The 13,432-nt window shown below is 54.7% G+C and overlaps 1 protein-coding gene across 1 annotated transcript in view; it reads right to left on the bottom strand.

Moving 5' to 3' along the window:
• Nucleotides 1-363: 363 nt before the first annotated feature.
• The window catches only part of PSMA5 (proteasome 20S subunit alpha 5), a 108,690-nt gene continuing 95,621 nt past the window's right edge, over nt 364-13,432 (bottom strand). Inside the window, exons 8-9 of the mRNA XM_069633005.1 lie at nt 1,038-1,124; nt 364-620 (exon numbers count right to left, since the gene is read on the bottom strand). Of these exons, the coding sequence (XP_069489106.1) occupies nt 543-620; nt 1,038-1,124 (165 nt within the window). The 3' untranslated portion in view covers nt 364-542. The remainder of the gene's footprint in view (nt 621-1,037; nt 1,125-13,432) is intronic.

The following is a 13,432-nucleotide window of genomic DNA, read 5'->3' as shown; positions in this document are numbered from 1 at the left end:
AAAGTAATATGAGTTTACTTCAGAACCAATGTAGCCAGCGCTTTGAGGTCATACGAATGATACATAAGGCGCTCTATAAATGCCAAGTAACATAACATGTATTGCTGTGACCACCATGAGCCTTGTAGACCTCGGTAGAGGTCATTGTCGCTTGGGACACTTTCCCCAATTTACGGCCTGAGACGAAGGGTCATTATCCAGCGATAACAACCCTCTCCCTCAGTCTAGAAGGCTAGAACATCTCTCCTACCGCCTCTTCCTCACAACATCTTTAAAGACAAACAAAAAGGCAATCCTATCACAAAGGGAGGGAGATGCGAGCAGCCAAAATGAACATTCAAGACACAGAAAATCAAACACCAGGACTGTAACAAAAGGCTTTATTTTCTCTTTCCAGCTGCAGAAGTGCAATTATGTACAGATTCTGTAAGAACAAACTGCAAAAAAGTGTCATTCACGTGGCGTGCACGCTGCAGAGACTCAAAATCACAAATAGAAAAAAAATAGAAAAGTCTCCTCCTCTCCCAGAGCTGGGAGCGGCTTCAGATGTCTTTGATGACCTCCTCCAGCTCCTCCTTTGAGTACATGTGGAAGAGTTTGCCGGGCTCCACCGTGGCAAGCTGCAAGGAAAGAAGCAGGGTTAGGAAGGGGCGACAGCTGTGGCATCTCTCCGGCGCCTTAAAAATAAACCAGCAGTCCCGAAATAGCGGCTAGGCCAGCACACCGGAGGCGCTGGACGGAGCCTACACCTGGCTACTCGGCACGGAGCCGCGCCACAGTCCATTGCTGCGACCCCATACAGCCCAGCACACGGGGGCTTTCAGGAAGTTTAGTCTGCGACCCATTTCTCCTGATCCCAGCTCACCTCATCTCAGGGGGCAGGAACATATATGCTCTCTTGGTAAAAAGAAGTCATACTCGAGTCAGGACTTTGGAGGAAGTTCTTACACTACGCGCGTCCAGGTAAAGAGCTGCCGGCATTAGCCATGGCAGAGACAGCGGCACGCGCTGCAACCCGCTGAGCAGCAGGCACCTACCTCGATGTTGATGGCGTTCAGCTTCTCCTCCATGACCTGCTTCAGGATGGTGAGCGCAGACTTTATGGCCTCCTTCAGCGTCATGGACTGCAAAGAAGACAGCATGGGGTCAGTACCAGTCTGCACATGTCACTCTACACGGGGGTGCGCCAAGAAGCCCGCTGCTTGGGGCGCAGGCGCTCGCCAATAAGCACCAAGCTCCGCATTGCAGGTCACATGTGGGGCACATGGGACAGGAAGTGATGGGCCATAACTGGCTGCAGAGAGTGACCGGGCAACTGGAAGAGCCCTGGGCATTTCATTTCTAGACAGAGAAGCAGGTCACATGTGGGGCACATGGGACAGGAAGTGATGGGCCATAACTGGCTGCAGGCAGTGACCGGGCAACTGGAAGAGCCCTGGGCATTTCATTTCTAGACAGAGAAGCAGGTCACATGTGGGGCACATGGGACAGGAAGTGATGGGCCATAACTGGCTGCAGGCAGTGACCGGGCAACTGGAATAGCCCTGGGCATTTCATTTCTAGACAGAGAAGCAGGTCACATGTGGGGCACATGGGACAGGAAGTGATGGGCCATAACTGGCTGCAGGCAGTGACCGGGCAACTGGAAGAGCCCTGGGCATTTCATTTCTAGACAGAGAAGCAGGTCACATGTGGGGCACATGGGACAGGAAGTGATGGGCCATAACTGGCTGCAGAGAGTGACCGGGCAACTGGAAGAGCCCTGGGCATTTCATTTCTAGACAGAGAAGCAGGTCACATGTGGGGCACATGGGGCAGGAAGTGATGGGCCATAACTGGCTGCAGAGAGTGACCGGGCAACTGGAAGAGCCCTGGGCATTTCATTTCTAGACAGAGAAACAGGTCACATGTGGGGCACATGGGACAGGAAGTGATGGGCCATAACTGGCTGCAGGCAGTGACCGGGCAACTGGAAGAGCCCTGGGCATTTCATTTCTAGACAGAGAAGCAGGTCACATGTGGGGCACATGGGACAGGAAGTGATGGGCCATAACTGGCTGCAGAGAGTGACCGGGCAACTGGAAGAGCCCTGGGCATTTCATTTCTAGACAGAGAAGCAGGTCACATGTGCGGCACATGGGACAGGAAGTGATGGGCCATAACTGGCTGCAGAGAGTGACCGGGCAACTGGAAGGGGCTATTTTTAGGGGGATGCCCAATAAGAAGGGCCGGTCTTGGTGCTCAGAATCAAATAGGGGTTCATTATAAGCTCCAGGCAGTGTGCAACAAACTCTACACGCTGGTGCCTATCACGCATGCTCTTATGCGGCACTTTCAAATCTCCAAAGTGGAGATGCTTTCCGGCCCCTCTTCCCAGCGTGCATTGGTACAGAGTACAGAGGTACGTGCTCAAATGCCTGGAAAACATACGGGCACCGAGGCAAGCTTCCCCTCCTACCCAAGGTCGGCGACCCCCAGCAAGCCAGGCTATCTCAGTGCTTTCCTTGCCAGGATATGGAGTGCAGGAAGTCGCCCACCGAGCACTGTTGCACAGCAGCGTTCATAGAGTACTCAAGTAGATGGCTTCTGGATAGCGAAGGTGCTGGTTTTTCTTGGTTGAGGAATATTTAGCAAGCAAAGGAATACTGGTCGCTTCTGAATGCGTGGCCACCCTGAGGATCTTGGCTAAAGTTGCTGATGTAGAACTTCAGTAAATTAAAAACCGATTTAAAAAACAGACACGCAATGTTTAATGCCTTTAATGGGAGGCGTTTGGCTCCATTTGAACTGAGAGCAAAATGATCTTAAAATAAGATTACACAGCCTAGGAGAGAGAGTTTTAGACAAAGAATGTAGAGCTATGATAAAGTAGGCGAATGCGTTAGTACTCTGGAGGCACACCCAGTCCCTCACCATTGGCCGGTTTGCAGGACTCACACTGTCAGTCGGTTGTCCGCCGCCTCACTGGCCTCACTTGCCACCCGTGGCTTCCAGCCCATCACCCTTCTGCCAGATTCTCCAAGCCCTGCCATTCCAAGCTCCTGGGCCAGCTAGTCATCAGCCTGCAAGGTCGCGACCGGTACTAAGCCCGCCCGTCACCCCCAGTGCCACATAATGCCCACCGCCTCTTGGTAATCTTGCACTCCAGTCCACAGCATTTGCCTGGAGCACTAATGGGGGGAGACTTTACCCACCTGTAACAGCGGCAGAGAGCACACCCACCCCCTCGCCTTGTGCCACTGACTGTTACTGGATGAAAAGCCCCGGCCTGAGGCTTCTTGTTTAAACAAGGCCGGGGTAGGGGGGCTTGGCAGTGATTATTTTGGGTTATGCCCAAGCACTGTTTTGTAGCACGGAAAAAGGAGCAAACCACCCAAAGACCATATTAGTAGATCTGAGCCTAGAACGCTTGTGAGTGATAGAGTGAACTAGGAGAGCAGAAAGAACTGCTTGCGTCCTGTTACTCGTCTAGAGGGCAGATCTCTTTTTCGATAAATTAGGAGTATTTGAGTACTCCCCAAATCTGGTTATCAATCTGAGAATCAATTTAGGACAGAGTAAAGTGGGGGGAAACAGGGGGAGGGGGGAAAGGTTCTCGCTCTCCCTACCTGCCTCAAAGCCCAGGGACGGGCGGCACACCAGCACAGCCCAGGGACAGGCGGCACACCAGCAGAGCCCAGGGACAGGCGGCACACCAGCAGAGCCCAGGGACAGGCGGCACACCAGCAGAGCCCAGGGACAGGCGGCACACCAGCAGAGCCGGCACACCAGCACAGCCCAGGGACAGGCGGCACACCAGCACAGCCCAGCAGAGCCCAGGGACAGGCGGCACACCAGCACAGCCCAGGGACAGGCGGCACACCAGCACAGCCCAGGGACAGGCGGCACACCAGCACAGCCCAGGGACAGGCGGCACACCAGCACAGCCCAGGGACAGGCGGCACACCAGCCTAGGGACAGGCGGCACACCAGCACAGCCCAGGGACAGGCGGCACACCAGCCTAGGGACAGGCGGCACACCAGCACAGCCCAGCAGAGCCCAGGGACAGGCGGCACACCAGCACAGCCCAGGGACAGGCGGCACACCAGCACAGCCCAGGGACAGGCGGCACACCAGCACAGCCCAGGGACAGGCGGCACACCAGCACAGCCCAGGGACAGGCGGCACACCAGCACAGCCCAGGGACAGGCGGCACACCAGCACAGGGACAGGCGGCACACCAGCACAGCCCAGGGACAGGCGGCACACCAGCACAGCCCAGGGACAGGCGGCACACCAGCACAGCCCAGGGACAGGCGGCACACCAGCACAGCCCAGGGACAGGCGGCACACCAGCACAGCCCAGGGACAGGCGGCACACCAGCACAGCCCAGGGACAGGCGGCACACCAGCACAGCCCAGGGACAGGCGGCACACCAGCACAGCCCAGGGACAGGCGGCACACCAGCACAGCCCAGGGACAGGCGGCACACCAGCACAGCCCAGGGACAGGCGGCACACCAGCACAGCCCAGGGACAGGCGGCACACCAGCCTAGGGACAGGCGGCACACCAGCACAGCCTAGGGACAGGCGGCACACCAGCACAGCCCAGGGACAGGCGGCACACCAGCACAGCCCAGGGACAGGCGGCACACCAGCACAGCCCAGGGACAGGCGGCACACCAGCACAGCCCAGGGACAGGCGGCACACCAGCACAGCCCAGGGACAGGCGGCACACCAGCACAGCCCAGGGACAGGCGGCACACCAGCACAGCCCAGGGACAGGCGGCACACCAGCACAGCCCAGGGACAGGCGGCACACCAGCCTAGGGACAGGCGGCACACCAGCACAGCCTAGGGACAGGCGGCACACCAGCACAGCCCAGGGACAGGCGGCACACCAGCACAGCCCAGGGACAGGCGGCATACCAGCACAGCCCAGGGACAGGCGGCACACCAGCACAGCCCAGGGACAGGCGGCACACCAGCCTAGGGACAGGCGGCACACCAGCACAGCCCAGGGACAGGCGGCACACCAGCACAGCCCAGGGACAGGCGGCACACCAGCACAGCCCAGGGACAGGCGGCACACCAGCACAGCCCAGGGACAGGCGGCACACCAGCACAGCCCAGGGACAGGCGGCACACCAGCACAGCCCAGGGACAGGCGGCACACCAGCACAGCCCAGGGACAGGCGGCACACCAGCACAGCCCAGGGACAGGCGGCACACCAGCACAGCCCAGGGACAGGCGGCACACCAGCACAGCCCAGGGACAGGCGGCACACCAGCACAGCCCAGGGACAGGCGGCACACCAGCACAGCCCAGGGACAGGCGGCACACCAGCACAGCCTAGGGACAGGCGGCACACCAGCACAGCCTAGGGACAGGCGGCACACCAGCACAGCCCAGGGACAGGCGGCACACCAGCACAGCCCAGGGACAGGCGGCACACCAGCACAGCCCAGGGACAGGCGGCACACCAGCACAGCCCAGGGACAGGCGGCACACCAGCACAGCCCAGGGACAGGCGGCACACCAGCACAGCCCAGGGACAGGCGGCACACCAGCCTAGGGACAGGCGGCACACCAGCACAGCCCAGGGACAGGCGGCACACCAGCACAGCCCAGGGACAGGCGGCACACCAGCACAGCCCAGGGACAGGCGGCACACCAGCCTAGGGACAGGCGGCACACCAGCACAGCCCAGGGACAGGCGGCACACCAGCACAGCCCAGGGACAGGCGGCACACCAGCACAGCCCAGGGACAGGCGGCACACCAGCACAGCCCAGGGACAGGCGGCACACCAGCACAGCCCAGGGACAGGCGGCACACCAGCACAGCCCAGGGACAGGCGGCACACCAGCACAGCCCAGGGACAGGCGGCACACCAGCACAGCCCAGGGACAGGCGGCACACCAGCACAGCCCAGGGACAGGCGGCACACCAGCCTAGGGACAGGCGGCACACCAGCACAGCCTAGGGACAGGCGGCACACCAGCACAGCCCAGGGACAGGCGGCACACCAGCACAGCCCAGGGACAGGCGGCACACCAGCACAGCCCAGGGACAGGCGGCACACCAGCACAGCCCAGGGACAGGCGGCACACCAGCCTAGGGACAGGCGGCACACCAGCACAGCCCAGGGACAGGCGGCACACCAGCCTAGGGACAGGCGGCACACCAGCACAGCCCAGGGACAGGCGGCACACCAGCCTAGGGACAGGCGGCACACCAGCACAGCCTAGGGACAGGCGGCACACCAGCACAGCCCAGGGACAGGCGGCACACCAGCCTAGGGACAGGCGGCACACCAGCACAGCCTAGGGACAGGCGGCACACCAGCACAGCCCAGGGACAGGCGGCACACCAGCACAGCCCAGGGACAGGCGGCACACCAGCACAGCCCAGGGACAGGCGGCACACCAGCCTAGGGACAGGCGGCACACCAGCACAGCCCAGGGACAGGCGGCACACCAGCCTAGGGACAGGCGGCACACCAGCACAGCCCAGGGACAGGCGGCACACCAGCCTAGGGACAGGCGGCACACCAGCACAGCCTAGGGACAGGCGGCACACCAGCACAGCCCAGGGACAGGCGGCACACCAGCCTAGGGACAGGCGGCACACCAGCACAGCCTAGGGACAGGCGGCACACCAGCACAGCCCAGGGACAGGCGGCACACCAGCCCAGCCCAGGGACAGGCGGCACACCAGCACAGCCCAGGGACAGGCGGCACACCAGCCTAGGGACAGGATTCCTATCTAACAGTAAAGCTTAACCCTAGGCTGTGCTGGTGTAAAGCCCAACGGTAAAGCCTGCCCCTAGGCTGCGCTGGTGTAAAAAACAAAAATGGTGAGAACCTCAAAAATGTGACACCTCGAGGTAAAGCAATATAGAAGAAACACGTGGTGGTGCCAAGATGAGGAGAGCAACTGAAGGACAAGGCAAGAGGTATTAGATCAAATCATCCATTTATTTTATTTAAATTGTGATAAAAAAAATGAATTGAAGACGTTCATGATGATTTATCATTTTTTAATCACAGTTTAAATAAAATAAATGGATGATTTGATCTAATACCTCTTGCCTTGTCCTTCAGTTGCTCTCATCTGTGCTGGTGTAAAGCCTGTCCCTAGGCTGCGCTGGTGTAAAGCCCGTCCCTAGGCTGAGCCGGTGTAAAGCCCGTCCCTAGGCTGAGCTGGTGTGCTGCCTAACCGTGAAGCCCGTCCCTAGGCTGAGCTGGTGTAAAGCCCGTCCCTAGGCTGAGCCGGTGTAAAGCCCGTCCCTAGGCTGAGCTGGTGTGCTGCCTAACCGTGAAGCCCGTCCCTAGGCTGAGCTGGTGTGCTGCCTAACCGTGAAGCCCGTCCCTAGGCTGAGCTGGTGTGCTGCCTAACCGTGAAGCCCGTCCCTAGGCTGAGCTGGTGTGCTGCCTAACCGTGAAGCCCGTCCCTAGGCTGAGCTGGTGTGCTGCCTAACCGTGAAGCCCGTCCCTAGGCTGAGCTGGTCATGAAGCCCGTCCCTAGGCTGAGCTGGTGTGCTGCCTAACAGTGAAGCCCGTCCCTAGGCTGAGCTGGTGTGTTGCCTAACCGTGAAGCCCGAGCTGGTGTGCTGCCTAACCGTGAAGCCCGGCCCTAGGCTGACCTGGTGTGCTGCCTAACCGCGAAGCCCGTCCCTAGGCTGAGCTGGTGTGCTGCCTAACCGCGAAGCCCGTCCCTAGGCTGAGCTGGTGTGCTGCCTAACCGTGAAGCCCGTCCCTAGGCTGAGCTGGTGTGCTGCCTAACCGTGAAGCCCGAGCTGGTGTGCTGCCTAACCGTGAAGCCCGTCCCTGGGCTGAGCTCTAACCGTGAAGCCCGTCCCTAGGCTGAGCTGGTGTGCTGCCTAACCGTGAAGCCCGTCCCTAGGCTGAGCTGGTGTGCTGCCTAACCGTGAAGCCCGAGCTGGTGTGCTGCCTAACCGTGAAGCCCGTCCCTGGGCTGAGCTCTAACCGTGAAGCCCGTCCCTAGGCTGAGCTGGTGTGCTGCCTAACCGTGAAGCCCGTCCCTAGGCTGAGCTGGTGTGCTGCCTAACCGTGAAGCCCGAGCTGGTGTGCTGCCTAACCGTGAAGCCCGTCCCTGGGCTGAGCTCTAACCGTGAAGCCCGTCCCTAGGCTGAGCTGGTGTGCTGCCTAACCGTGAAGCCCGAGCTGGTGTGCTGCCTAACCGTGAAGCCCGTCCCTGGGCTGAGCTCTAACCGTGAAGCCCGTCCCTAGGCTGAGCTGGTGTGCTGCCTAACCGTGAAGCCCGTCCCTAGGCCGCGCAGCCCAACAGTAAATAGCCCAGGGATAGACTTTACTGTTCCACAGGCCACACATAAGCTTTGCTGTTAGGCTTTACACCTGCACAGGCCTGGGGGGGGAGGGGGGGGGGGAGAGACTTTTCTGTCCGCCCTTTTACTCGGTCCTAAATCGATTCTCAGATTGATAACCAGATTAGGCGAGTACTCGAATACTCCTAGTTTATCTATAAAGAGATTCGGCTTCCAGACGAGTAACAGGACGCAAGCAGTTCTTTCTGCTCTCCTAGTTCACTCTATCACTCACAAGCGCTCTACGCACCGATCTACCGATATGCTCTTTGGGTGGTTTGTCCCTTTTTTTCGTGTTACAACAAATATGGTTGTCTACTTGCAGTGTCGACTTCTTACTTTAATCAGTAAGTTGCTTAAAGTAGATTTTGTTTATACAACAATGATTTTCCATAATGCTAGGGTGGGTGGCAGTGTAGTTCTAGTATTTAGATCCGGACGCTAGTGTCCTACCGGAACGATGCCAATGGATCGGGACACACATCAGTATGATCGTGTCAGGGTGGCCATTACGCACACAGGCTGCTGGATGTAAATGAGTGGATCGCCCTCAGCAGCGTCATCCGGTGGGCACCGCTACAGTTCTATGCGAGAGCGGAATATGGACCAACGCCATCAATGAGACCGATGAAAGGAATGCAAAACCGCCGTGAGTTGGGGGAGAATATCCCACACGCCTCCACTTTTACATTGTGGTACTCTACCGTAAACCTTCCACACGACTACACTAATTACCTTGTGGAGCACCTCATGTAAACCTTCCACACGACTACACTATTTACCTTGTGGAACACCTCATGTAAACCTTCCACACGACTACACTATTTACCTTGTGGAGCACCTCATGTAAACCTTCCACACGACTACACTATTTACCTTGTGGAGCACCTCATGTAAACCTTCCACACGACTACACTATTTACCTTGTGGAGCACCTCATGTAAACCTTCGTCACGACTACACTATTTACCTTGTGGAGCACCTCTGTAAACCTTCCACACGACTACACTAATTACCTTGTGGAGCACCTCATGTAAACCTTCCACAACAGGACTACACTATTTACCTTGTGGAGCACCTCTGTAAACCTTCCACACGACTACACTATTTACCTTGTGGAGCACCTCTGTAAACCTTCCACACGACTACACTATTTACCTTGTGGAACACCTCATTGTTAGGATGTGCAGTGTTTCCAATGTTTACCTGTTAAACCATGAGTGTATAATATTTCCTTCACTATGTCTATTGTCACTTAGATACTATAGAACATAGAACTGCATCTTATGTAGCAGGGTTCCAAGGAGAGCCAGTGAAGAAGCAGGGCCTTAGTGGGAAGATTGTACTCCTCCTGCTGGGGGTCGTCTTATGTCATCAACTTGCAAATAAAAGGTTCTTTACCTTTAAACTACTGGTTATGTGAAAGCCTCCCTTTGTACATAACATTTGGCGACGAGGATTTTGACTGGGACCCGGAGGACGACCCCCAGCGCCTTTTCTACAGATCTAGTGTGCTGGCTGTGGAGCGGAGCCAGCCTGACTTGCCTGAGGGAGGGCCTTTTTCAGTGGATTATTGACGGCCTGACATCCAGTGTGTGGCATCCACCGGAGGGACATTGCTAGCGCCAGAGGAAAACCCCTGGAGGCTCCGTGGTCTGTGGGAGCTGGAATTGGACCCCTGCAATTTTGTTGAACTTGTGGAGACTGGGCTGGCAAAGACACGGCTGTGGCACTTTTATAATTGGATTTTGGGTTGTGTGTTTTCTGAGCGGCCATTGGACACCCTGGCCCCACACTGAGCAAGGTTGAGAAAGGAGTCGCCGCCGATGACCCTGGTGAGGCGCTCCAGGGTGAGTACATAACCAAGCAGCTATCTTTTAATTAGTGTCACCTACCTGATTGGGTGGGAGCTCTATTGGTTAAACCAGAATTGCAAGCTTGTTATTCTATTCTGCAACTTTGAGATATGGCAAATGTGCCTGCTCCTGTGTTTTTTCTGGCAGTGCCAGGTGAACCCAGGGTTAGATGGGAAGACTGGAAGGAAGGATTCAGCAAATATGCCTTAGCAGTGTTTGGTGCCAACTACTCCAATGAGCGCAAGGAGGCATTGCTATTTCACTGTTTGGGAACTGCAGGCCAAGAGGTCTTAAAGAGATTGCCGGAGCCTTCTGACATTTTGGATGCTGGTCCATATGAAAGGACATTAGCCAAACTGGACAGGCATTTTAGAGTGGAGGAGAACATTATATTGGAAAGATATAAATTTGCCACGAGAGAGCAGAAGAATGGGGAAAGTATCGAGGATTTTGTCACGGCTTTAAGGGGCTTAGCAGTGAAATGCAAATTCACTCACTGTCAGGATGAGCACTTGAGAGACCAGCTAATGATTAAATGTTCCAATGACAGTATTAGGAAAGAACTATGGAAAGAGAGGAACCCCACTTTGGATCGAGCAATTGAGATAGCGAAAATGGTGGAACACACAGATAAGTGCATTGAAGTTCTTCAATCGGATACTGTGAACAATGGTAAACCCAAGTTGGATGAGAGTCAGGGTTCAGTGCTGAAGGTGTCAAAGGTTGTTCAGAGGCAGAGTACGTGGAATCCAAGACGCGCCTCGCAGAATGCTAAAAGGAGCGAAGAGAACAGACCGGCAACTGGCAGAGGATGGCGTCAATGGGTTCCTGCAAAAGATAGCAGAGGGATTCCCAAAGACATGAATTCTTTCAAGATGGTTAGGGATTCAGGACAATCCAGAGGTTTTCCAGGGAGAAGATGCTTTAGATGTGGAAGCTTGTCGCATATAGCCTCTGATAAGGATTGCTTTGCTATTCATATCATATGCAATGAGTGTGGTGTGAGAGGGCACATTGCCCGATGTTGTAGAAATTTTAATGCTGGGTCAAATCAAGTGCATGAAATAAGTGCAAGTTATGAAGATGAGTCATATTGTGAGGATGGCAGAGAAGTGGTATTTACAGTGAATGCTGTCAATGGCAGAGTGAAAATGCAGAAACCTTATGCTGAGGTTGTAATTCGAGGTGTACCCGTACGCATGCTAATGGATAGTGGTGCTGACTACACCTTGATAAGTGCGGAAGTGTGGAGGAACAAATTCGATAGTTGTACTCTGTGGGAAAATACTGTTAAAGCAAATGCTTATGGAGATGTTCCCATAGATATTATAGGTTGCTTTGATGCTGAATTACAGTTTAAGGACAGGAAGGCCAAAGGTTGTGTGTATGTTACCAACAGAGGGGGTGAATTGTTGTCATGGAGTGATCAAGCTGAATTGAAGATAAGGCTTGAGGCAAGTCATCCCGAGCAGGTAATGTCTGTTGCGGGAGGAGAGCCCACAGAGATACAAACCACGTTATCTGGGAAATTGGGGTGTCTCAAGGGCTTTGTACATGTAATTCGCCTAAAGAAAGGAGCTGTCCCTAAGATTGCAAAACTGCGAACTATTCCTCTTGCTCTTAGAGGAGATGTAGAGGAAGAACTCAAGAGAATGGAAAGAGATGGTGTCATTGAAAAGATAGAAGCATCTGAATGGGTCAGTCCTATAGTTGTAGTCAGAAAAGGCAATGGGTCTTTGAGGCTCTGTATAGATCTTAGACATCTAAACAGCATGGTTGTGGCAGACAGGTTTCCCCTTCCCCGAATAGATGATCTGATGGTGGGAGTAGCTGGGTCAAAAGTGTTCTCCATACTAGATCTTAAATCGGCCTACCATCAGGTTGAATTGCACCCTAATTCCAGGGATCTCACCGCCTTCATCACCCCGATTGGATTGTTCAGGTGTGTTCGCATGCCATTTGGTTTGGTCTCAGCCGCAAGTGTGTTTCAGAGTATTATGCATAAATTACTTGGGGGTGAAAAAGGGGTGATGTGTTATCAGGATGATGTTCTTGTATGTGGGAGCGATGAGAAGGAGCATGATGTTCGTTTGAAAAGAGTTTTGGATATTTTGAAGGAGGCAGGCCTCACCGTTGCCTTGGAAAAATGTACTTTTAAAGCCAACAAAGTGGTGTACCTGGGTCATGAGATCACTGGGGAAGGGGTTAGACCCAAGGAGGAGGCTATTGAGGCCATAAAAAGAATGGAGGAGCCTAAGTCTAAAGGGGACATACTATCATTTTTGGGACTGGTGGAGTTTTACGGCAAATTTGTCAAGGGGTTAGCAGAAATGTCGAGGAATATGAGATTTCTCACTCGCAAGGGAGTCGTTTTTAAATGGTGTGACCGGTGCAAGAAAGAATTTTTGATGATAAAAGAGGCTATTGTCAATGCTCCCATTTTGAAAATATTTGAGGAAAGTAAACCCACATTGCTTTTTGTTGATGCCAGTGATTATGGTGTTGGGGCTGTTCTGATGCAGGAGGATCAGACAGGTTTACAGACTGTGGCTTTTGCGTCCAGGTCTTTGAAGGGCCCAGAATCTAGATATTCAGTTATTGAGAAGGAGGCTCTAGCATGCGTTTGGGGTGTCGAGAAATTTAAAAGATTCTTGTGGGGGAGGAGTTTCACCATTTGCACTGACCATAAACCCTTGGTTGGAATTTTTACAAAAGGTGGTTTGGAGGGAGTGTCAAGACGCATTATGAAATGGGTCACGGCATTGCAAGGGTTACAGTATACCATGCTCCACGTAAAGGGGGAGGTTAATGTGGTTGCAGACGCCTTGTCTAGATCTGTCCAGAGGGAAATTTCTGACGATAGTGACTTTACAAGTTCAGAGGAGAGTGCAGAAATATTCCAGGTGCATGAAACATTAAAGAAAAGTGAGTGGGATGTGTCTTGCACGGAGGATGTTGTATATCAAGGAGTACTTGCTCTGGTTGCAGAAGGTAAAATTAAGAGCCACAGGGGCGAGATGAATGGTTTTGCCAAAGTGAGGGAGGAGCTATGGATTCAGGATGGTTATTTATACAAGGGTCACCAGATGGTTGTGCCAGTCGGTATGAGGAAGTCTGTCTTGGAGTTGGCCCATGTTGGGCATTTAGGTCTGGCCAGGACGAAGGGACTTGTGAGGTCTGAATTTTGGTGGCCTGGTATCGACAAGGACATAGAGGAACAAGTCAAAGACTGTGTGGAATGTAT

The sequence above is a fragment of the Ambystoma mexicanum genome, chromosome 13 (assembly GCF_040938575.1).
Source record: "Ambystoma mexicanum isolate Mex_15411 chromosome 13, UKY_AmexF1_1, whole genome shotgun sequence".
Taxonomy (NCBI): Eukaryota; Metazoa; Chordata; class Amphibia; order Caudata; family Ambystomatidae; genus Ambystoma; species Ambystoma mexicanum.
Note: the sequence above shows the minus strand (reverse complement) of the source record. Positions and strands in the feature narration are given on the sequence as shown.